This window comes from Haemaphysalis longicornis, unplaced genomic scaffold (assembly GCF_048455015.1).
Source record: "Haemaphysalis longicornis isolate Haplotype H1 unplaced genomic scaffold, Haemaphysalis longicornis Haplotype H1 scaffold_7, whole genome shotgun sequence".
NCBI classification, from domain to species: domain Eukaryota; kingdom Metazoa; phylum Arthropoda; class Arachnida; order Ixodida; family Ixodidae; genus Haemaphysalis; species Haemaphysalis longicornis.
This window is the reverse complement of record NW_027526422.1, coordinates 76561117-76586977: the sequence shown is the minus strand read 5'-3', so window position 1 is coordinate 76586977 and position 25861 is coordinate 76561117. Positions and strand designations below refer to the sequence as shown.

Sequence of the window (25861 nt, the reverse complement as noted above, 5' to 3'; positions counted from 1 at the left end):
CCTGTAAACAACCCATAGATGACAAAGCATAGCTGTGCGCTGCTACACAGCCCCCCTTTTTCTCATCAAATGATGAGCAACACTGGCCCTTTTCTAGTGCCTGAAACGCCCCACTTTTTGTATATTCAGGATGTGTAAGAAAAACACAATTATGCAGCTTCCAACTCCCAGAAACCAAGGCAAAGCTTTCAAGCTTTGGCACCACAACATACAGGAAACTAGTTTTCCGACACCGTAAAGTTCATCACCACGCATTCCTGTCAACATAGCCTGGTGAAATAGTAAATTGCCCTTTGGAAGAAAGTACGAATACGGAGCGAATAATGGTTTCGTTCAAATACGTTCGCTGTTGCCAACAACCAGAGCAGAGCCACACAACCATGGGCGTCCGGAGAGGGAGGGCAAAGGGGGGCAGCTTCTCTCCCCCTTGGAATTTCGTAATTTTATTTAGTGTGACAATGCTGTTAAAAATTTGCCCCCTCTGGTGCCCCACTTATGGGCGTCTGCCCTCCTCCCCTTTGGAAAGAGTTCTGCGGGACCCCATGCACACAAAGTTGCTTTCGTTTCGTGCATTCTACATTCCTGCGTTCGGAGAAAAGTAGCAACACTCTACAGAGCAGCCACAGTGCTACCAACATTGATGTGCTTGTCGTAAAGAGGGATACTGGAGGTAACAGAGAATGCAACTCTTGGGTCAGAGATTGCGTGGAAGCAACAGCAACAGCTGAATATGGGAGGAAGGCTGCGTAAGTTTCGTGATGTCAGCATGTGATCTGAAACACGTTGTCAATACACACCTACCGTATCAAGCCCGCAGATGTCTGCCCTGGTCCCCTCTTGCACCGAAATGGTGGAAGCCGTATGAGAAGGGTCTGCACGGACACCAAAATCAAATGCTGTAGTCTCACACCTAACAAACTGCAGCCCACGGCAAACAATTCAAAGCGTTTTCAAGGTCGGGGAATTGCACTGCACATAGCTTCTTTGTGCTTATAACCTTGAACTTTTCCTCTAGGGACCGCCCTTGTAGGGTTGTGTGGAAGCTTCAATGGGCAAATCATTGTGGCCTGTATAATCGGCTATCCGTAAGGTCAATAAAAAAAAAGTCCATCGGAAAATTATGATACAAGTTGTAGAAGGCAAAATTGGCCAGCCTCACATTCTTCTGGTTAACATAAAAACTGACATCGTTCGATTTTAGATAATGGTGGCGTAAGAGCTACATTCAAAGTGAGACAGCAATCTCAATCCAATGCGCATTAGAGCAAGGAATAGCCTTGCTATACAGCAAGTACTAGAGCAAGCCTTGCTATAGAGCAAGGAATAGAGCAAGGAATTTAGACCTTGCTTGCTGCATTGAAAATTACCTCTACCAGAAGCATCACCCAAGACGAAATTCTTCACTGTGCACTTCTCACGCTTCCGTTCACATGCAGCCAAAAGTGAGCAAGGTGAACCTCCACTCGTGTGGCCATCCAGACTTCTGCCCGTGCGGGTCACGCAGAGGGGGTTCAGCGTCCAAGTTCTCTCGCCGACTGTCACCCGAAGGTCATGACTGGGCAGAACCTGAAAAACGCTTCCGGTCTGCCCAAGGCACTGCAGAGAGTAAAGAGCAGAGCAGGCACGTGTCACTCCAACAAAGCCACTTCAGTGCAACTCCTGGGGATCAGAAAGGGAAATGAAAACTTTCCCCAGATCCCTAGCCACTCGAACAGAGACCTTTCCCCAGATCCCTAGATGGTCTAAATTAACCCATAGCCCTCCACTATTGGCACGCCTCATAGCCCAGGAGCATCGTTATTTAGTGAAACCACAAGTTACATTCTATTTTCAGAAACAGAAAGTACTCTTGCTGTCCAAAACATTATGATGATAGCTCCACCGGGTTGCAACAGCTGTTTTTCCGAAACCAAATTTCACGCAAACCCAAACTGTCGTAGGCATAGTTAAGGGTACACAATAAACAAACAGAGGGTGAAAGAAAACTGGTACAATGCCTCTCATACCGCATCCATAGCTTTGACGTAACCACCATGCCCAGTCTGGAGGCTCTTCAGCTTCGACAGGTCACCAGTGATTTGAACCTCGTCTTGTGGGAAAAATGTCGGCAGCTGAAAAATAAGGGACAACACTGTTGCTGTGCTGACCAGTCCCTACAACAAACTTCGAGGCTTTCTTTTTCCCCCGTTTTAAATGCGGCTTAATTCAAACAACTGACTCAAAGGCGTCGATTATAGAAAACGCGAGGGCAGTTTTGCTGTAAAATTTATTGCAGTGCACGAAAATAAATGACCAACTGAGTTCTTGTTGAAGCGTTTGTTGCTGTTCCAGCTTCCCTCTATGGCAGATATTCAAATTATTCACTTTATTAGTATTCTACATTATGTCATTCCCTTCATACTCCCTTCAAAGGCAAGAGATTCACTACTTGCACATGCCTGAAGGGTAAGACTGTACCTTTGTAAGTGCTGCAGGATGAATTGGCCACTTCACGTGCATTCCGAAACTGACTCTGATGTTACCCTTCGAGTCAACATCCTGAACGGTGCCAATTTTGTAGACAGCCTGGAAATGAAAGCCAGTACGGCACAAGTAATTCACAGAAGCCCACAAACTGTTATAAATCAGCTGCATGCAGCGGCGTGTATATGTGAGAAAAGCTTGCAAGCATGAAAGGAGGACTGACGGTAAGCAAGGCTTCGCAGTAGTATCAACACAAGCGCGCCTCCGCTCTAGCCCGGCTGTGCTGCAGTCTGCTGCAGGCTGGACACAGTGCACTTGAAGTTCGTTTGAAGACCCATTCATGTGACATTATGGCAGACGTCACAAAACACACGATTTGGCGGGACAACCAAAATTTTAACTTAAATCGATTAATTTCTCAGTGAATAAAGCATCGCTTGCTGCCGGGAAAGCGCTGGAGGCACTATAAACACCAAACTTTCCGAATAAAACAAACTTTATTTTGTCTGCATGGCCTCTTTAAAGTCGTGAAACTACAGTACCACGTTGATACGTTCCCGGTTCATACGATTTCCCGATTACTATGCTCTCAATTGTGGACACTAAAAACGCCCCATGGTACGTTTTTTCCAGGATACAGTCGAATCCCGCTACTACGAAACTGACGGGACGTGCGAAAAATTTCGTTGAAGCGAAAATTAGATGAGGGGAAATCTGCCCCATGACACCACAGAAGTGCAAGAAAAATAGCCCAATATATTTCTGCATCATTAGCAGCAAAGTACAATGTTTAGATGAAGGAGTGACAGACAATAACGCCACGTTTATTCGGATAACAAACATACCAATGGTTATGTTTTTACCTGCACGTGAAGAGCACGTTACGGGGTGGGGGGGGAGTGGAGGGGTGAAGAAATGCAGGCGCAAAACACATTGCTGTACAACAAGGCGTATTGACTGAGCTGATTACTTGGAGATAGCTGCTAGGCCGTCGGAAGCCCCCCTCCCACTTATGGCAGGAGCGACGCCGTTATCTGATTCTCGGACTGGGCACGGCAGCAACTGACCTTGGCAGACAAGCTGTGCGCGGTTGCATTTATCACGATGGCTGCTCGCAACTAAGATGGGACGACGCGGGATCACGACTACCTAAGCACGAAAATATTACTTTTGTTTTTGACTTTGAAGAATTGTAGAAGGCAAACTGCAAGGACAGCTGCTCACAACGCGTACATGACGGCACTGCGCCAGCAGCAGAGCCCATTATTCACGTGATTTCAACTGGATACGGATTGGCTATACATAGCTCCGGCTTGGCGAACCTGGCTTGGCGAACCTGGCTTGGCGAACCTGGCTTGCGAACCTGGCTTGGCGAACCTGGCAAGCCTCATGGCTTGCACCTCATGCTACATCGTTATCACCAGCAAACAATGGCGTCTACCCAAGAGTCTGTTTTTGTTTTGGGTGGTAGTATGGGCGGGTGACGCACGTTTTCGGTGAAACTAAGTGCCCTGAATGTATAAAAAGTTACAGATAGTTGGCGTTACGATAATTTTTTGTAAAACAAATGTTCAAACCCAGCCCCAATGAGTGAAAATCTCATTGAGGCGAAAGCAAGCCAGACAAATGGTTCATTGTAGCGAGAACTTTGCTGCATTGACTTCTATTGCTAACTGATGGGGAACTGGAAATATTTCGTTGAAGCGGAGTTTGTTGTAGCGGGGTTCAACTGTAGGGTACATTTTCCTGGATACTACATTTCTTCCTCTTGGTTTTTTTTTTTTAAATAAGTCAACGAGGTTCTACCATACTCCCGCTATAAGTTCACTGGCTTTAGTCTGTACGTAATACACTGTGTAATGCTATTAGCATCAATAGGGGACACACGTGCCGTACACAATGGACAATGAACACAATCCTAGCGGCCCCTGTCCTCGAATGCACTGCGTCAGAACCTGTAGCCAGAAACACGCTTCACTTTCTTAATGACCACCCCTGTCAGGAGGTGGCTAACCTGTCTGCATCTGAAAAAACACTTCCACAACTTCCAAGTGTTCCACAGTGGGCAAGAAAAAAAAAGGCGGCTGGATTTCAAAACACAATTTACGTGGATTTAATTCCACGCTACAAAGTACACAGTTTGTTTGCTTGCAGATATAGACAGAAAAAGGCAGGGTCTACTGCTAGTCTTTAAAGGAGCCATGAAGACAAAATACAAGTTGGGTTTATTAGAAAGATTGCTTAGCCCCGATAACAATGATACCAATATCATCGCAATCTTCGAACAAATAAGGGAGATATTAAAGAAAACGTGTGAAGCAGTCACAACTGCCTAGCCAATTTCCCGCAACTTTTCTATGACGTCACGGAACCTTGTTTGTGCGATTGGCGGCCGCCTAACTGACCTATCGCGACGACACATGACTGGACGTCTGTAATGGGGCCTCTAGTTCCATTTGACCGCATCACTTGAATGCTAACATGCAGTTAATGCACTGAAAATTATGTGTTATTGTTGGCCCGTAAGACGTTATTCTTGCTCATAGCAAGTCACTGTGGCGCAAAATTTGAAAGTTTTTAAATACTTCTTGCTTTTTTTTTTCGTTAAAAAAACAATCTTTTGTGGCTGTAATGGAGCTGAGTGAGATACTGAATCCTAATTCTTTCAAATTAAACAAAGTTGTATTTTCTCTTCATGGCTCCTTTAACCCTTGCCCAACCTGTACCCATGAACTCAAAACATCACCACCATCATCACCATCGAAAAGGAGGCAGTGTTATGAAGAATGCCTACACAACACTTGAAATAGAAAGGCACAGGGAGAAGCAACAGTTCGCAAAGTAACAGCGAATGGCACGTTAGGATGCTTCAATAGCGACTGCGCATGCTTCGCTAGGAAACAGTGGAAACACGAAGACAAGACGGCAAGCCTGTCGCCCACCTCTTCCATCTCTTCGTGCCAACAGCTGTGGCCTGACTGAAGAGCCCTGAAGTCGTCCGCACCCATCAGGATGGCCACACGGTCGCCCACACAAAAATCGCTCGTCCCAGCCTTGGAGGTCACTTCAACAGGAGCTGTAAGAAAAAAAAATAAAGAGGTGTGAGCAAATGCTATAACAGAGCCCAAATACAAATCAAATAACAAGTACCACATTAGTCAGAATATAGGTTGAGCCGGAATATAGGTCAACCCCTCACTTTGTGGCCGAGAAATGGAAAAAAAATTACGCCAATGATCGCCATATAGGTCAAGGAGTGACTTTTAGGCAAATTTTTTAGTGAAAAGTCTCGACCTATATTCCGACTTATACGGTATTCAATAATTTGCCTCACAAATGCAATACTGAAACAGTTGAGCCCCACTACACTGACCCTGCAACAACAGACACAACTACAAAAAAGTTCATGCTACAATGAAGGATTGCTAATATTTTTGCCATCTCCCAGAACATTTAATGCACAAACTATTCTTTCTAACTGACCAACTTTTCTCAAGCTGCTCCGCTTAAACAAAATTCTTGTAAAGAAGAAATTAGGATTCCCTGTTTCGTAACAAACTCATACATTTAATAATAACATCCGAAAGAGATGCGCAAAGTCATTATTGTAGCACGGTCCCCTTTTTCTCCATGCAAAAAGCCCTCACTTTCAATATTTCTAAGGCCCCAGTTGAGGGGAGTTAGTACATGAGGTGTTACACCTTCAGCCAATCATGCCAACACCCCTTGTCTTCACTCCATGTCCCAAGCACATCCTTCTCTGCATTCACAGCAATGAATATGGCCAGCAGCCTCCCACCAGATATCATATTCACCATCATCATCAACAGCCCACTCAGGTCCACTGCAGAATAAAGGCCTCTCTCATTCACCCCCAAGAAAAACATGAAGCAAGCTCACACTACCACGTCAGACTTGAAGTTAGTGAAACTGTAAGAACCTTCACGACCATCACGAACGTTTAAGTACATGACTGCAGCCAATTTGCTTCTTCTACGCTGCAGCAACGACCTTTGATTGATTGATTGACGGTTTAACGCGCCGACGCAACGCAGGCGATGAGGTGCGCCGTAGTGGAGGGCTCCGGATTAATTTTGACCACCTGGGGTCTTTAACGTGCGCCGTAATCTCGTACACACGGCCGTTCTTGCTTTTCGCCTCCATCAGAAAAGCGGCCACCGCGGCCGGGAATCGAACCCACGACCTCGTGCTCAGCAGCGCAACGCCTTAGCCACTGAGCCACCGCAGCGGGTCAGCAGCAACGACCTTTACTCCATCACTATTGTTACAAGTGCGGGCTTCATCATTGGACATCACCATGAAGGGCTGTACACTACGACATGTCTTTCTCGCTCTGAGAAAGTGTTGCCATAATTATGAAGACTTTCTCGTTATAAGCAAGTGTTCCCACGATTACAGCATATGATGCAGTTTTTTTTTTTTTTTTGCCAATCTTGGTCAATCTTCCTAAGCGGGTATGCTTGTCTTGACAAACATGCGCTAGGGATGCTGGGCGGTCGTCGCAAGGCCTGCACACATGAGCATTAAGCATTTTTTTGGTTTTGTTTACTGCCGGGCGGTCACCGCGAGGCCCGCTTGCGCCCACTTACGCACGCTCGACCATTTTTTTGGCATTTTTAACTGTGGACAAGAAAAATTATGATCTGCTAAGCAGCTTTGCTGTTAAAAAAGAAACAGATCTCCAAGATAGCTGCGATAAATAAAAATACTTTGCAGTGCAAAGTGAAACACGCAAACCGCAACGAATTCGATGCGCAAATATCCAGAGATAATTTCGCAAAATTCTCCAAACAACAGCGTTCAGATTATGAAGTGCAACAAACAAGCCAAAGCTACCCCAGGACTAGTATGATACGTGCCGTAGTGGAGGGCTCCAGATTAATTTCGGCGATCTGGGGATCCTTGGCATGCGCCAAAATCCTGACAGATTGGCGCATTTGCTTTCTGCCTCCAAACAGTGTGCAGATTGGCGAGCAAATGACCGGAATGCGGAGATAACTAGGTCGACATCCCGGGTCCCAATGGTCTCACCTATGTGCGGCATGTGGTCTGCGTAGAAGTGGCCACCGGAGGCGGACTCGCTGTACCGGACGTCCACGTCACCGGCGTGGCCCAGGCAGTAGCTGTTGGCGATGGAGTCCGGCCACTGCACACGGACTTCGCTGCGCACCGAGCCGTCGCCCCAGTCGCCCAGACCCACCACGGTGCCGCCGACCTCTGTGACCAGTCCTGCCCGCGTAAAAGGGTGCACCCGTTACAAACGCACTCTGCGCGCACTACAGTTTGTGCCCACTGGCGGCTGTTCAGTTAAAGGGGCCGTAAAGCCGAAGTAGACGTTTGGTTCATTAGAAAGACTGCTTTCTCCCGGTAACAATGATACCAATTTTATCCACAACTTCAAAGGAGTAACTGAGATACCAAAGAGAACATAACGATGTGAGGTAGGCAGTATTTACATGGTATACTAGTATTTACAGTACGTATTCACAGGTATATACAGGGAATGCCTGGTGCAAAAGAGCATTTAACAAGCCAGAAAACGAAATGGCTCGCAGGCAACCGACGCAGTGTCCTCGTCCTTTCCCTCCCTTGACAATGATGATTGCAGCGTGGCCCAGCACGTGAGGCATCCTCTTGCATATGATGTAAGGTGTCTCGTAACAACATGAAGCAGCGGCGCCTCAGCAGCCACTTTCAGGAAATTGCTCTGCGATGTCGCAAAATCTTGTTTTTTTGTGATTGGTGGCCGCTGGCCTAAGGCCCCGCAAAGAAACACGACTGGGCGACTGCAGTGGAGCGTCTAGTTGTGTTTGATTGTATCACTTGAATGCAGCTAACGCACCGAAAACTATGCTTTCAGTGCAGACTCATACGGCATCACTCCTGCCCATATTACATCACTGAAACGTGAAATTTGAAATTGTTTCAGTATTTCTTCTGTTTTTTCGGTTAAGGGGGGGACACTGGTCTTGAGGAGTGGGAATCTGCCAAAAGATCAATTTTCTGTATTACTAATTTTATTTGCAGCCTACAGGTTTCAAAGAATGTACCTGCAAAATATTATAGCTGCACCCTGTTACAAAATGTGGTCTGGTTGGAAGGAAGACAAGGCAGAAGGAATGAGCCCAGCAGCAGAAGCACGGGCAGCGAGGTTCGTGACGTCTTCTTCTTTTACCGATTCGCCGGCTCGAAGGTCATAATAAACCAGTGCTCCTTTAACCACGTCTGCTTCCTGGTCTTCAACATACCCCAAGTACTTACAAAGCTGTCACCCTTTGAAGTTGCCTCAATGACCATATTCACCTATGTTTCCAAACTTTGTGCCTTGTTTTATCAGGACCTATTTCTTTTCCCACGAGAACCCCCGTCGGGTACAATATCTTAGGTTGTACTGGTCAGATTTGTATCATTCTTGCTGCATTCGAAAGCTTATGAACTGAACAGTGCAATAAAACCACAGAAATGTAGAATTTATTTTTGCTGGGACAATTTTTTGTGCAGTTCATTTTATGAAAACATTAGTAATTGATGACCTGACATATTGATGACCCGACAATTAATAAGTTTACAGCAATTACAGCAGAAATATTGCTAAAATTACTCCTGCAGTATAGTTGCACTCCCTGGTCCTTCTAGAGCACAAAAGGATAAAAAGTATTCGAGTATTTCATGGGTTGAAAATGAAACTTTTTCCAAAACGAAAGGCACAACACGTTGCGCAACTCTGAACTTACACCACATAGACAAAAACTGACTGCATATTTGTGCTCAAGACGTTAAAATACACTCAGTGTAAATTTCAAACACATAGGTTGAAAAGTAACAAAAATGTCCTTCAGACCAGTGTCCCCCCTTTAAGCAAATGTTTTTCGTGGCTGGAATGGTGCTGACTGAGTTACGAAAGGCTAGTTCTTTCAAAGTAAACAATGTTCTATACCCTCTTCACGGCCCCTTCAAATGTGCTCGTGTTCCAACCCTTTGACACTCTGCGTCAGTGTTTTTTTTTTTTTTTTCGTTCAATTACGAGCGCTTGCACTATCATCAGGTGTCTCCAAACTGTGCAAGTTCTGCTACCAGGAAACACAGCAGGACTAAACACAGTGGAACCCCGATCATACAACTTTCTCATGACCATGCGAAAATGAGCCATATAACTGGGGTGTGAGTATAAATACCACCTTAGAACATGGTCTCGCGAAAATGGTAGGCAGGAAACTTGTACAAACTATGATACAAAACACAAGACCCGCAACAAAAATAAAGTGCAACTAAACAAAAAAAATACACAACAACATAAAGGAAAGCGTGCTCTTGGCGACAGCAGACGACAGCTTTAACTGTAACGCCTTAATGGCTGTAGGTATTCGAGAGGCGAATGCCTACCCTACCTTTGTTAACAAACACCGAGTAAGTAGGTCTCTAGCAGCCTCCCTTTCTAAGAGAACAGCCGCACCATTGCAAAACTGGCATTTCAACCAAACAAAAATTCAAATTCTGGGGGTTTAATGCGCCGAAGATACACCTCGGCAACGAAACGCGGTATAGTGGGAGGCTCTGGATTAATTTTCACCACTTGAGGATATTTAGTGGGCGCCAAAATCTCGCCACACGGCCGTTTTCATTTTTCAACAGCATCAGAAAAACGGCTGCCACGGCCGGGAATAGAATTGGCGTCCTTGGGCTTGGCAACACGACACCTTTGCCACTGTCGCGGGTGACCAGCATTTCAGTTCCACTCCCAAACGACATAAGGTCTTTTAAACTCTCGGTTTTTTTTTTCTTTGTAACTAAGTAACTAAAGCGCCTTGTCAATGCCTCTCTTTGGCTATCGCAGGATCTCTGTTTAGCAGTTTCAGGGCGTACATGTAGGGTCATTTGTGACACGAACTAGATAAAGACGCCAATCCTACCGTCCTCACGGCTCCGTTTCCAGCAGGTGCGACGGACAACCTTGGCTCCCACGAAGATGCCGTGAACTTCAACCCTGTTGGATCCTTGCCTGGGAGGTACCTGAACACTTGAAGAGCAAAGGATTTGAAAGTTTGTTAGGACCACATTGATCACACCTATAGGTGTTTTGGTTTCAAGATGTATGGAAGGCTGACCATTACTACCAGTACTATTAGTACTCACTGCACGCAGGGTGGTTTTACGAGGCGAGAACTCATGGCGGACGGGGATTTTTTTTCGCCACGCAACTCGAATACTGGTGAGTCCGCTCTCAGAGAGGTGATAGCTTATAACCTCTACGTTCAACTGCCGGTACTACATTTTCACTGGAGTCAAGGCTGTGAGCAGGCTAACTGCTGCCTGGCTGGCAGGGGCATTAGCCCAGAAAAGCCACGTAGAAGAAAAACTGAAAAGGAGAAGACTGTGTTGCCAAACCCACTGGGTTTGTTCGCAGCAGTGATAACTCTTTCATTATGAAACATTTCTCCGTTCTGAAGGCTGCTTTTAGAATTTATTCTTGCAATAACATCAGGACTGTGCACTAAGGAAACCAATAAAAAACTAAGATGAGCAAAGGTGACTCTACACTGCCACCAACTTCAGAGTGGCAATGATCTTTGTCTTGGAGTTCTCTCAACAGGGAATAAAAAAAGACACCCTGCAGTTGTTTTCCATTCCACAATTATCTGCTACGCCCACAAAGGAAATGAGACCAGTGTACAAGGACATTTTCTACTGGCACAACTCTTTAAATGCAGTGCACAGAACACTAAAGAGTACACAATGTTGACTAAAAGCCTTAAGCTGCTGGTGACACTGATGAAAATATCTCGAAAAGAAAAAAGCTCATGTCTGTTACCATCTGCATTCAGGGAAGAAGGAACTGTGAATTGTATTTCTATCAAGTGCAATGCACTTGCTTCTTTTTAAATGAGGGGAAGTTCGCGAGAAAACACACACGATTATTGGGTGTAGCCGCTATAACTTATGACGGGGGCAATTAAAAAAGCAGGCGTTACTCCAATGTCAGATATTATGACGTGGAAAAAGGCTCATGCAGCAATAGACTTCCATGCGTTCGTACAGTACAACTCCTTGTTACGGTGCCTAATAATAAGGGTAATCGGATGGCTGATGGAAACGTCCCTGACATCTTGTCTGGTATGCATTAACGTCTTTGCACTTTCAGGTGTGTTTGTGCCAACGGTAGGGACATGCCAACATTCGAGTTTCAAGTTTGGATTGGATAATCACCCTGCGATCAGTTCCACTGGAAATCTAATCTGTGACACTTGACTCCACAAGCAACCCGAAACCTTGAACAGTCAAGTTTCTTCCGAATACCCGTTTGGTACTTGCCTTCCCTCCCACCCCACCGGCTTGCGAGAACTAATCTTCTAGATTATGAGTCAAATTGACTCGCAAAACCCCCATTTGTGTGTACGGCTGTGTTTAACATGTAAAACCCAGTGGGTGCCCAAGCAACCTGAGCAAATGTCCCGTTACGACAGCCAATCCGACCCAACAGCAAGCACATCCTTGCAAGCAAGGAGACCACCACGTCTGCAGTCACAATGGCCCTACTACTGCGCAGAACTGTCTACGAGGCACTCCCACACATTTAGGCAGGGAAGGAACAAAGCGTGCACGTCATCTTATTGGCACGAGCACTGCACATCAGCAATGCTGACACATACAGCCACGTGCATGAAGGAGGCCGTTGTGCCGCAATTCTACACGGAACCAACGACATTCAATCGCGAAGCCATCGCTCGTGGTCACAACGCTCACCCTTCAGTGCCGGGAGCATCGAAGCGCAGGAAGGCGTGCTCTGTGCTGTGGCATCCGGCCATGTAGCAGCCGTGGCAGAGGTGGCAGTCGGCGCAGACGCGGCACTGCCACAGCGTGCCGACCATGTCGCTCCCATTGCAGGCGTCGCAAATGGTTCCAGGGAACGTCACTCCTGCGCCAGTTTAGTTAGTCGGTCAACATATGCCTTTTCTTCCTTTACCCACCACTGGCATTCACTACTGGGAGTAACAGAGCTCACACATGATGCCACAAAAAGGCAAATGCACGCTGCCTACTGGATATGTCACCAAGAGTGTGCCAATGGAGACCTAGAGACGTGTACAGAGTGTACAGAGACGAGTACACAATACATCCAGGCTGCTCAACTTCGCCATGGCAACACAACGACAGTTTGCTTTTTGAATCACTGGAGAATGCCAGGTTTCTGCTGCCCTGAAATAGTCTCGGTTTGCGAGCATGGGGGGGGAGAAGAAAAGCCCCCACAGAGGAGAAGGAAGAAGCGAAAAGACAAAAAAAAAAAAAAAGAAATGTACAAGGCTACAATTAATGAAAACCAAACATTTAAACAGTGGGGGAGACACTGTAGGGTTTCTACAGGTGCAGTGTATACCCCATTGGCACCCTAGGAGAGGTGGTGTTGAGCGCTTCCACTGCCATCTTAACAATAGAAAAGGAAGTCTGTGTATCAGAACTGGGCATACAACTGATTGATTGATTGTGGGGCTTGACGCGTCGATGCTACACAGGCAATGGGGCGCGCCGTAGTGGAGGGCTCTGGATTAATTTTGACCACCTGGAGATCTTCAAAGTGCGCTGAAATTTTGAACACACGGGTGTTTTTGCTTTTTACCTCCATCAGAAAAGCGGCCGCCACAACCGGGAAGCAAACCAGCGTCTTTGTGCTCAGCAGCACAACGCCTTAGCCACAGAGCCACTGCGGCGGGTGGGCATACAATTTTTAAATCAAACCAGCTCTAGTATCACACCATACACAAAAATGAAAACGTTATCACCCGCGCCGCTCACATGCAAACGAAGTTAAAAACATGAGACGTGAAAGAAAGAGGCCCAATTTGTTATGACTGCAACAACAACAATAAAAAAATATGAGAAGTAAAGCACACAGGACTACTCTTGATGCAGCATGTCAAATTTCTGGTCTGTGTTTTTGCTGCCACAATGTGCTCACCAAAGTTGCTCGAAAATATTTCCAAGGTAACCGAACAACAGCCGCTGTGCCGTCTGCGGGTCAATGTGCACAAGCTTGCAAGCATCGTGACATGTGTCTGCAGTGCATCGGCAAGTTTCCCCTCTCCCCCAGGGCCATTCGCTCGTGCAAGAAAGACCACAACTCCCCCAAAGATACCCAGGGAGAGCCAAACCACCCACAAAGTCAGCTGCCATCAAGAAACAGTCACAGTTCCACAGCTTCATCGAGTGCACGCATTAGGCAAACCATCACAGCAGGCAACCCACATTCTACTGACGGGGGTAAGAGGAAGGGGGGGATAGAGCATCCTGGCTATCGCCAAGGTCGATCCTGCTTTCGCTAGAAGTGTTACAGATTCGCATAACGACCTGAAAGATGGAAAGTTTATATTTATCGAAATTGGCTGCAATGTTCCAGGAACTTTTCTGCGTCTACAGAGGACGCAGTCAATGCCCTCCAACAGTGCAGTCAAAGAGGGAAGAAGGAAGGAAGGAAGGAGGCCGGTAAAGGGAAGGCAGCCTACAGCCTAGTTTGCCATCCTGCACATGGGAAAGGGAAAATGGGCACAAAAGAAAACGTAAAGGTTGGAGCAGAGAGCAGACAGGTATGGCCAGCGTTAGGGAACTAAACGTTCGAGTTCACTGATTGGCACTTAAGTCTTTCGCTCCGTTAGTCTTGTGTTTGCATTAGTCACCCTCAGGAAGTGTAGGCGTGACTCGCCCGACCCTCGCAAACCTTTGTCCAGGACACGGAAAACTGCGCGAGGGTAATGACTCCCGTACATGAGCACTCCCAAGGGGGCAGGAGCTAGAGCACTTGCCCGTGGGGCCGCCGTCAAAGAGCCGCAGGTCGCAGGGTCCTTTCCGACTGGCCTGGTAGTGACCCACGACCCCCGAGTCCCAGACGACCCAGACGCAGAGGCTCGCGGCATCGTCCCCGATGGGTGGCTGGCCAACGGCAACCACCGTGCCCACGTGGCCATAGCCGCCATCCTGGTTGCCCCACTTCCACTGAGAACCCCTAACCACTCGCTGTCCCAGGCAGGCTGGTATCCCTGAAAATCAGACACGCCACAGGCAGCGAGTTAAGAAAAAAAATCATATTTTGGGCGTTTTACATGCCAGAGCTACAACGAGGCTACAGGGCATGATGCCATAGGAAAAGGCTCCCAATTAGTTTCACCACTTGTCCGGAAGCAAATGATGCTTCATTCACTGCGAAATTGATCAATTTAAACTAAAATTTCGATTCTCGCGCCAAAGCGTGTGGTTGAACGACGTTTAAAATGACATCATAAAAAACAGGTCTTTCAGCTAAACTTGGTGTGGAGCGGAGACTTGCTTACTGTTAGTCAACCTAGATGGTGCCACCACACCGCAGCAAGCCGTTTTCTGTGTTTGGTTTGTTTGTGTCCGCATTTAAACCTGGAATTGTTTGTGTTCACGGAGAAAATGACCGTTTCGTAAAACATGGTGCTCGCTCGACAAATATGGTCACGTAAGACACTGTCGCTTGCGTCAATCGGCCAGTGTCGTCTGAGACAACCCCAGAGCCCTGCACCGCTGTGCATCTAAACGAAGCATAGTGAGCGCAGTACCAACAGCAGTACGCATCAGTACGTATACTTCCATGTTTACGTGTGCTTTCGTAACTTCCACTGTTTTTTCCCACCATTCTTACTGATGTAAAAAGAATTTGCCCCAAATTTAAGTGCAAATAGCTCGTTCGAGAAGCTTGTAAGTTCTGCCGAATTTGCGTGGTACGACATCATAGGTTCTGTTGCGGAAAATGAGCTAATGGGTCACATGGCCATTCCCTTTTTTTTCCTAATTATACAGCTTATTTGAGCGAAGTTTATGTTAAGTGTCAGCACGTTTCTAACGAGGTAATCTTTTCAATGAACCAAACTTGCATTCTGTCTTCAAGGCCCCTTTAACCCGAGCCGAAATCTCAGCACGAGGTCGTTTTCATTTTTAGTCTCCATCAGAAAAACGGCCACTGTGATCAAGGTCGAGCCCACTTCCCAGAGCACAGCCATACAATGCTCACTTAGCCACCACAGTGTGCAAGCAACGAGTTGGCTACCCACACGCACTGGAGAAAGGGTGTCACTCGTATCACTCTCCACATCACGTCCTGCGTCGGCCCCCTCTGGTCTTGTAGGTGAGGATCACTTCTAAGTCCCAACAGAAGCCCAAGAAGCCTCGCGCTGGGATCCATTTTATAAACCCTTCCAGGTGTGTGTGCCTTCCTGTATAAATTGTTTTGCCAGGACACTGGTAGTGCTGGTCACCATTGTTTGTTAAACGCCACTTTCAGGTTCAATGCCGCCCGCAGGATTCCCTGGATTTTCGACAGTCGTCTGTGTAATACGGCTAATTTCGCCCACACATTTCCCCAGCAACTGCTATCAAAGCACCGCATTGCCACTCTTCAGGGGAGCTGACAGCTTTGTTGGCGACGGTTCTTCAAAGAACAGCAGCTGCTCTTCAATGAGCACTTGCAAGAACTGATGTCCCACATATGCACAACTCGGGGAAGGAGTGTGAAACGGGTGGCCACGGACACAGGTAGGCACGCATGCAATACACCAAATTTTATGTGGCCTAAAATAATCCCACACTTTCCAAGAACTGTCCATGCGTATTTTCTTAGAAAGTTCCTCCAAAGCCACGATCAAGGAGAAGGCAAAATGACACAAATGTAGGCAAGAATACTCGGAACACCAAAGGATTTGTGAACACGCCACCTGTCTGGACTCGCGGGCGATGGGCTTCCACACTGCAGGCATTACGACATTTGTGATCCGATCTCTGCATGGTTAAGTTGCCGTTGCAAGCATGCACTTACAAGGAATGTTTCACACCAAACCGATCTGCTGGCATGATGCAACACAGAATGCTAGGCAACATCCCAACCTAAGCCAACCGATCTGTTTCATGTTTGTGTTTTGTTCCCCCGTCAAGCCCATCAAAATTTCTTTTTTCTGTTTGTAGCGGCAGTTAACAACGTGCACTTACTTGCGGCATGCTGAGGATCGCTTGTTGAAGTGTTGTTCCCCATGCTGTAGCAGTAATGAAAACAGAATGGCACAACATGAAGCCCCATTAAACCATATGCCTTACAAGCGGGCAAGACTACTACATACAAAACAGTTATGTGCGGGGTTACCAGCTCCACAACAAAGTCAGAAATGTTGGTTTGGGTGTTCGTATATATCCACGGTTTACTCTTTCCAAATGGTTCAAATAAGCACGTACCAATTGTTACGCAGCACTCAACTTGAAATGCTGCATGGCTCTCAAATGAAAGCTACCCTCTGGAATGCTTTCCAACACGGGTGATCAACAGGGCTGTGGCTTCTCACTATCCCAATAAGAAGGATTTAATGTTTATAACTACACCCATAATTTTATGGATACAATTTTACGGATGTTGTTTTGTACGTGTGCCACAGCTGTTTTGTGAAGTTCATTGAGAAGCTGTTATCACTGCATGCATCATAAGTATCATGCCTATACGTGCCCGACATGGCTTAACTAGTAGCCTTGGTACGGGAACACGCGCTGCCGCTGGCATCGCCTTCATGAACATCGTTGCACCTGCAATCTCCTCAAATTGCAAAAGGATTCCCAATTTTGGAAGACTAAGAATAGTCCACACAGGGTGACAAGAGTTTAATTTTACTTCCGGCTTTGTAAAGTTTACGAATAATTCAGCTCCACATCCCTTCGCCCTTATCCGCACACGTCGGAAGCGGTCTTCACCTAATGCCAGTACATGCTATCGCAGTGTGCGACAAGAGGACATGCCGACGTTGATGCAGTCACTGTAGCAACCCGCGCATCCTCTTTCAGGCATCAACAAAACTCGGCACACAACTGTATGCATCTCAGATCAAGACGGAATGGCGTTGTTGTTGATCAGTAACGCTGTCAGTGTGACCACATCGTTTGATAAACAGTTCTACTACTGGTCACATAACCACTCGTGGGAGACTGAAACGCCTTGAAAATCGTATGCGTGACAACTGGCGATGGCGAAACTCGCGCATCAAACGGGAGACAACATTGAACAATCGCGCGTGACAACGCATGACAACCCGCGAGAAACAAAAGTGTTAAAACACTTACACTTCAGTAAACACTTGAACGTCGAACTTAGGTGGCCTGTGGAGTGATGTGGAGTCAACAAAAACGCAGGCAGCGGGTGTGCCCAGGGACCATTAACGTTGCACCGCCCGCCACAACCGGAAAGTTACGACGGAAAACTGCTAGTGTATCAGTTGCATTCACAGTGCGCAACACACACTTTGACATTTTTTTCGCGAGGCTTCAAAAGAGCGTATATAGAGTGATAATTAAATATTCATTATAGGGTAAAATCTAGAGCAAAAGCGTGAATGCATGTTTCTTTGGTTTCGTTCAGTTTACCCGCGAATTTGTGAGGGGCGTGGCTTAGCTTCCCGTCGTGTTCGGCTTGATCTGCTCTGATGCCGAAGCGGGTAATTCAAACTGGCTGTAGACGTGTCTTGCCGTTCCCCTTCTGTTGTGCTTCGGAGCCAATTTCTCCAGCCCGATTTCGTTCGGGGACAGGATATCACGTAACAAACTGGTGGGTCCAGGAAGCGGGAAGTATGAGATTCCTCAGGCGAGATCGAAACTCGCGCAAGCTCACAGCGCGCATGTTTTCAGCTTGACTATTTGAAGCCGAAACGATTACTCCTCGAGTCAGGAAAATTTCTCCCCGCTTGAGCGGGGAGAAATTACTCCTTGAATTAAGAGGATATAGGTATTTTTGTAAAGTCCTAGTATTCCAGCAACTTCTATAGAATGAATGCGGGTGTTACACGCGTGTGGAACACCGCACACAGTCTGACACAGTAGCCCTGTACTACTCGCTTCCGGCCAACTATATTGGCGTGTATATCTTCCAAGTCCACCAATGATATGTCTTTAGCCTCATTAAGGTGGCTAGAATGGGGAGGTGTGAGTACCGGCGGCGGAAACGTGACTCCAAAGCGCGCAGATGCCACGGGCGGCGCTGTTGACCAAGGCGCGGTAAGGTCCCTAAAAGCTCTTTCAGGGACCTTAAGGCGCGGTAAGGCGCGCAGCTGGAATGAGCGCGCCGCCGGCATCGCGTCGGCTGCATTTCTACCATCAAGGGGGAACCGAACCCGTTGCGGTATGGCGAGCTTTCTGGAAGAGTAAAGGAGAATATTTATCACTAAAAAAATTTTATGAGCCCATTTCATTACACCCATGAAATTTAGTTTTACGGGAACAGTTCGCATTGCATGCAGTTTCAAAAGCACGTTTGCACATTACGTGAAGTGGCTCCGGCTTCTATTAAAAAAAACTTGGAGTTGTATAATGTGCACTGACACCGCCCGGTACAGAGGCGCCTTGCATTTCGCTTCCCTCGAAATACGGCCGCCGTCCTCTAGATCGGCACTACGGCATGGGCCTGCAAACTGTCAATAACTGAAGGCGTCTCGGAGTACACCGCGCTTTCTTCTACCCTTAACAAACCGCTATACCGCATGCAGTTATCCCGCTCACATCAGAAATGATAGCAGACATTGAAGCAACGCATCTGGTCTCGTTATGAAATTGTTTATTTACAATGAAAAAAAAAAACGGTTTATTTACATGTGAAGATACAAATTTAACTATATTTACAGGTGCCCATTAGCACCTGTATATAAGAAACACACAAAAAGCATTTACCGCTGAAAAGAAAACAAGAACTATTCACCGGGGAAGAACTATTTGCAGGTGAAGAAGAAACAAAAAAAAATCATTAACAGGTGAAAAAAAACAAAAAAAATGTTCATAGTGAGGATACTAAAAGAAGATATGAAGTAGGAAAAACTATTTTAGGTGAAGAAAAACAAACTACTGACAGGTGATGAAGAAACAAAAAGTATTTACAGGTAAAGAGAGAACAAAAGTATATTTATTGGGGGAAAAGAAAAAGTATTAACAGCGGAGCTGTTGTACAAGCCGTAAGTTCGCCGTAGCAGAAAATAGATACCAAGAAAATGCCGAGCCCTCGTGAGAGCGTGCCTCGCGGCGACCACCGAGCGCCTTCGGCACGGGAAGTGGCTTTAGTTAAAAAAAAAAAAAAACAGCTCTGTCCTCAAGTCCTACCGCCCATGTAAAAAGAAACAAACAAAAAAACTTCAGCGCTAATGCGGAAGTTCCCGCCACCGCTGCCTCGAGAATTGATGAGAAGAGGTACGGTACGTGGAAGTCTACAATGCTGAGGATGACTTTGCATCTGCCACTCGCCGCGAAGACGACGGCATCTTCGATGCTTAGGACGACGATTACTAGCTCCCAAACAATGCAACTAAACAGTGATACTTAAAACTTAACTATGCGTCCGGCAATGCCCAACTACAAGAGCTTTGTCATTCAAGTATTGCGCGTGAATGCAAGCTTCCCTGAATTGTTTTACAAAAAAAAAAAATTGTAAAATTCAGCCTGCATCGTGCAACGTTTCACTGCATTCAGTTTCTTCTCATTACCTTGCTAGTTCACACCGTAAGTAGAAACTGTATCCTCCTAAGGCAATAAAACCGTACAGCGTGAAGCTCAGGGCAGCAGAATGGTCTCGGCAGCCAATCTGCGGCACATCACCCATTGACTAGCGAATTTCTGCCGCGGCTTTAGCATGCAAACGTGCTACGCTGAATGCGCAAGTTAGTTTGTTTTCTCCGTTTGCTCCGTCATTTTCTTTGCTGTCGGCAGCATCGCACCCCGAACAAATGCCCGAACGGGAGAACGACGCGAGACAGTCCACAACGCACGACGAAGCTGGTCACGGCGAGGGCAGGGAGAGCGCGGGCAGGACGGTGCGGCCGGCTGCGGCTACCGCGCCTCAACGGGCAGCGCCACATTTTCCCTGGTGTCATCTGCGCGCAAGGGAGTCACGCGCGGCCGAAGGAAGGCGCCGCGGTACTCACACCTCCCCATTCTAGCCACCTTAGCCTCATGGGTACTCGCAACTCCGTTGTCAGGTGGCAAAGAAGAGTGTCGCACACGCAGCACCCGTTGTGAACACCGACTTATCCCCGTGAGCACGCAAACTTCGCAATGGGAAGGCGCGCGCGCCAGGGTCAGCAGCTCAGCCGGCTCAGCCACGGAACAGGGAGGATTGCGCAACTCGCTCTTCGTTGTCTCAAGTCGGGACAAAATTATTTGGGCTTACTTCCGGAATAACGGAGCGGAAGTCACGTGATGTTGACTGGGCCGCTGCCCCGTCAACATCACTCCATGGGGCAGCGTAAACGTTGCGTTTGATACTATGCATTAACAGTGTTAGGAAAAACTTCTAACAAAAATTTCTCTCTGTTTATGATATTTTATGGCCATAACTATGAAGTTACCGTAACACTGTAACTTTGATGTTCCTAGATACGAAACTGACTATAAACTCTGGCTCTCATCCGCTACCTCGCAAGCCATCGCAAGTAGGGTGCCTGGATGTTCCTCCTCGCCGCCCCTCCGTGACGGGTGGAGACAACTGCGTCGTCTGCTACGGAAGCCGCCATGTTGAACCCCGCCGCTGGGGCAGCGCGCTGCAAGCACGGGGATGTCCTATCGGATTCTTATATGCACACGCATTCCGTGGCCACAAACCGCTTCCAGAGGGAAGGAGAACTTATTTGTGGGCTTGTTTGTACGTCTTAACAGTGAAAACACTGCGCTAGCTAAGTCGACAAGATGAAATAGCGGGAGAAACACGGCACACAGAGGCGCATCCGCGCCTACCGCCTATACGTGCGTCTCCTACTTTTTGTTTTGTAAACTTAAGTCAGCGCAATGTCTCTACACTTTTAAATGTAACACGCATAATAATGCATCACTGAGGCTCGCTTCTTGATCGTTAGTTTTGGTGTTAAATCTCATCTGCGAAAAAGTTGCGTCTTATATAATTGCGTTCGACCGGCAATGTATTGTGAAAAGACTTCGCGGGAGAGGTATATGTTACATGAATTGCCCTGTTCTTCCACTAAGTCTGTCTGATTTCGCAGTTAACTGATATTAATCATGAGCCTTCTTTGCCGAAAATCATAGCCGCAAAAAGCATACCTTGTATATGCAAGATAATGCGCAAATGGCGAAGCGAGGGCACTCAGTTGTTGTAGTAGTGTATGTAGTTGTTTCTCCAAGGGGAAAACAAAAGCTAAAAGTGAATGAACGAAATAGCAGAGGCTTATCTAAAGCACCGCAGTTAACACATAAAGAAAAAATCTGCCAAGAAGCCCCAAATGTATAGCGCTTTGTAACTGAAGAAAAATGCCTAATCGGCGAAGCCATTTAATAGGTACAGGAAATAGTGGCGCAGCATGCAGATGTTAATTTTGGGTGAGGCGGTGGACCTTAGAGCTGTGAACAGGCCGAAATTTCTAGGCCCGGCCCGACGCGCCCCGATAGAGACACGGCCCGGGCCCGGACCGGGCCCGAGAAATTCATAAAAATTGAGCCAGGCCTGAGCCCGACGAATATTTAAAATCTGAGCGCGAGCCCGGCCCGAGCCCGCCAGAGTGTTGTTAAATATCATCCCTAGTCCGACAGGATATTAACATGAACTTGAAGATGTTTGTTGTTAACCTAAAAAGCGTAAGCACAAAGCGAATACGACTGTCTAAGATTTAAATTTCCTTTAAACTTGGACCGAACTTTGTACAACTTATCCTCACTTAGAAGCTTTTTTTTTTCAGTAGCCGTGTAACTTCATTTGCCAGCCTTCGAAATCAAGGCACACCCGAGGATACCTTAAATGGTTCCAAGTAAGGTGATTTTTTTTATTATTGTAATTCTTCAACAGATATTGCACCTTGCGTTCTTCCATTCCTTGCTGAAATTTTTGTCTTTCCCTCTAGTTACGTTGGCAGCACGATTTTATCTGCGCTTCAGTTCTTTCTTGCCTTTAGTCATGGCTCTAAAGACATTCTTGCGCGAAATAATTATGGGCTCTGCTTAGAAAATTGGTTCTTCAAATTCTGCACACACTGCAAAATCCAGGCCACGTTTGTTCTGTTTGTTTTAGTTTGAAAAGGGTTTGTTTTAGTTTGAAAAGGAGAGCAAATACAATCATGTTGTAGTCGGTGGCTGGAGTGTCCTCGTTTCCTGGCCTGCTCTCTCCCACTAATCTGATGGTTTGATTGATTGTAGGGTTTAACGCGCCGACGCAACGCAGGCGATGAGGTGCGCCGTAGTGGAGGGCTCCGGATTAATTTTGACCACCTGGGGATCTAACGCGCGCCGAAATCTCGTACACACGGGCGTTTCTGCTTTTCGCTTCCATCAGAAAAGCGGCCGCCGCGGCCGGGAATGGAACCCGCGACCTCGTGCTCAGCAGCAGGAACTAAGCTGGTGGGACCCAGACGTTTCTTTTATTGATGTGAAGGCTTTCTAAGTGCAATCGTTTTTTATCATATCTTTTAACGGCGCGGTAGTGAATCAGCACTTCCTTTTTTTTTTTGTTTTCACTTTACCGGAAATATAAAAAAACTTTCTCTTGCCAACAATTTAGAATTTGCTGCACAGGATAGCCGTGCCTCAGGAACCGGCCCGGCCCGGCGCGACAGAATTTTTGGTTCAAGCCCGAGTCCGGCCCGGGCCCGAAATATTGCATGCTACCCGGCCCGAGCCCGGCCCGCGGGTCGGGCCGAGCTCGGGCTTTCGGGCCGGCCCGGGCCCGTGCACAGCTCTAGTGGACCTGGGAACTTGCAAGAAAACTATCAGAAAAAAGAAAAATCTATTCACAATAAAAAGTACAAGGATTGGGGATCATTTGGTAAAAGGTTAAAACAAACAAACACAACCAAACAAAGCGAGAAGTCATGAAATATAATTCAAGGGGAACTGATTACAACAGAAAGTCTCCCAGTTTGCTACACACAGCCACATCTCGTTATAATACTCAAAATGATGCAATGAAATCCCAAAAGTACGTGTCTGGTTCAGCACCTTCACTTGATCAATTAGAAATATTGCACAAGATACCACCACAGAAACATTCGCCAACCATTCCTGCAGTGGTTTGTGCACAGAGGCACGCAGCAACCAGGCATTTTGAGCCGCTAATCGCGGCCAGACAGTTACAGCACGTCGGCCGCTGCACAATTCGGCGGTTCCGCCACAGTAGCGGGGTTCGTCATGGCGGTCGGCGGCTCCGAAAACCGGTCGAGGCGGCGAGGGACCCTGCAAAGAATGTCTCCACCCTTCACGGAGGGGCGGGCGAGGAGGAACATCCAGGCACCCTAATCGCAAGCTCGAGGCAACGCCGTCTGTGTGCTGTCGAAAAAAAAAAAAAGTGCGATCTGCTAACGGCGGCGCTACCAATACGCCCAAAAAAGGTGTTTTGGTAGCCTAAAGCCACGGCGGGCTTTCAAGGAGTGAGGTGGAGCTGTTCCTCAGCTGTCGGAAAAGGGACCTCGCCGGTGTGTAGTACGACTGTTCCGCGCCCATTCACGCCGGTCAGCGTACGTAGTAGCAGTTAGTGCTGTCGGCGCAATTTTCTTGGTTTTGTCGCATGTATCTACCTGATTGAGGAGTAGGAAAGCAAGCTAAACGTAAGGGACAGATGTGGCGGTACACCCCTGCAAGTAGTCGCACACGAGTGTTTTGGCGTCGTCCAATACGTTGTTTTGTTTGTTACCTGGTGCCCCCCTTGCATAGTACGCGCGCCTGTGTGGACACAAGGTCGTTGTATAGCATCTCACTGTATCTGCTCTTCAAAGGTAGTAACTCTGAACTTCTGTGACTTGATCGTACTATACTCGGTGACAACTTAGCATCCTCGATTAACCACACCGGTGCACACCGGTGCGCCTTTTCATCCTCGATAAACCGGGGTGCACCGTCGCGGGGCAATTTTTGGTTGCACCGCCGCGCACCGAGAGAGTCGACGGTGCGACGGCGTGCAGTCCCGAGCATCGCGGACGATGCCGGCGAAGGAGCTTCCTCCGCCGTCTGCTGCAGCGACGGCGCCATCGCATCGCCGCACTCGTGTCAAGGCGGACGGAGCTGTGTATTGTTGCTGACAAGGATGGCGTGCTTGTGAATTCATCGGGCAACGATGCGACAGTCTCCTAACGGGCGGTAACAACAGCCAGTGATTGTAAATGAGGACGCGAACTTTGTGTACTTCAAAGGCGGCTACATGCATTGCCAGAAAGTTGGGGATTGACATTCGTTTCGTTCGATCGAATTATCATGAACTGTTACCGGAGTGCCTAGACGATGAAGACCTACTTGTTTTGCTGTAACGGAAGGGCGGAACAAAACAGGCACTCGCATTATGGCTCAAACGAATATTAGAAGCAGCTTGTATGTAGCTGTTTAGTGGAAGCGGTGGCGGTACGTTGTTCCGCATGTGTGACGGGTTTAAGTTGTGCGTACATATAATCATTGGCCTTCAATAAATACCACTTTCAAATATAGCTGTGTCTCATTACAGTGCTGTATTGTTACTTGTGAACGTTTTTATGAGTTGATTTCTTAGATTAAGAGATGGCGCCTGGGTAGAACCGCCCCGTTTGTCCTCGATCAACGCTCCGTGCCGGTACGCACCGTCGTGGGGCACTGCGCACCGCGCCGGTTTTGGGGGCAACACCGGTGCGTGTTTATCGAGGACGCTATTAAGAACGGCAGCGGTACTCGCAACTTCGTTGTCAGGTGGCAAAAAAGAGTGTCGCACACGCAGCACCCGTTGTGAACACCGACTTATCCCCGTGAGCACGCGAACTTCGCAATGGGAAGGCGCGCGCGCCAGGGTCAGCAGCTCAGCCGGCTCAGCCACGGAACAGGGAGGATTGCGCAACTCGCTCTTCGTTGTCTCAAGTCGGGACAAAATTATTTGGGCTTACTTCCGGAATAACGGAGCGGAAGTCACGTGATGTTGACAGGGCCGCTGCCCCGTCAACATCACTCCATGGGGCAGCGTAAACGTTGCGTCTGATACTATGCATTAACAGTGTTAGGAAAAACTTCTAACAAAAATTTCTCTCTGTTTATGATATTTTATGGCCATAACTATGAAGTTACCGTAACACTGTAACTTTGATGTTCCTAGATACGAAACTGACTATAAACTCTGGCTCTCATCCGCTACCTCGCAAGCTCGAGGCAACGCCGTCTGTGCGTCTGTGTGCTGTCGAAAAAAAAAAGTGCGATCTGCTAACGGCGGCGCTACCAATACGCCCAAAAAAGGTGTTTTGGTAGCCAAAAGTCACTGCGGGCTTTCTAGGAGTGAGGTGGAGCTGTCCCTCAGCTGTCGGAAAAGGGACCTCGCCGGTGTGTAGTACGACTGTTCCGCGCCCATTCACGCCGGTCAGCGTACGTAGTAGCAGTTAGTGCTGTCGGCGCAATTTTCTTGGTTTTGTCGCAG

The 25861-nt window shown here is 47.4% G+C and overlaps 1 protein-coding gene across 3 annotated transcripts in view; it reads right to left on the bottom strand.

Annotated features, from left to right (window-relative positions):
- The window catches only part of LOC144145990 (E3 ubiquitin-protein ligase MIB2-like), a 52664-nt gene extending 34789 nt beyond the window's left edge, over positions 1–17875 (bottom strand). Inside the window, exons 1-11 of one of the 3 annotated variants that reach the window (XM_077677882.1) lie at positions 17590–17875; positions 16477–16520; positions 14277–14510; positions 12226–12397; positions 10395–10501; positions 7516–7713; positions 5406–5539; positions 2458–2565; positions 2007–2111; positions 1458–1596; positions 802–872 (exon numbers count right to left, since the gene is read on the bottom strand). In XM_077677882.1, coding sequence (XP_077534008.1) covers positions 802–872; positions 1458–1596; positions 2007–2111; positions 2458–2565; positions 5406–5539; positions 7516–7713; positions 10395–10501; positions 12226–12397; positions 14277–14510; positions 16477–16519 — 1311 coding nt within the window. In that variant the 5' untranslated portion in view covers position 16520; positions 17590–17875. Of the gene's footprint in view, positions 1–801; positions 873–1367; positions 1597–2006; positions 2112–2457; positions 2566–5405; positions 5540–7515; positions 7714–10394; positions 10502–12225; positions 12398–14276; positions 14511–16476; positions 16521–17589 lie in introns of all 3 variants that reach the window. The other 2 variants (XM_077677880.1, XM_077677883.1) reach the window with 2 other exon arrangements.
- Between the last annotated feature and the right edge of the window lie 7986 nt (positions 17876–25861).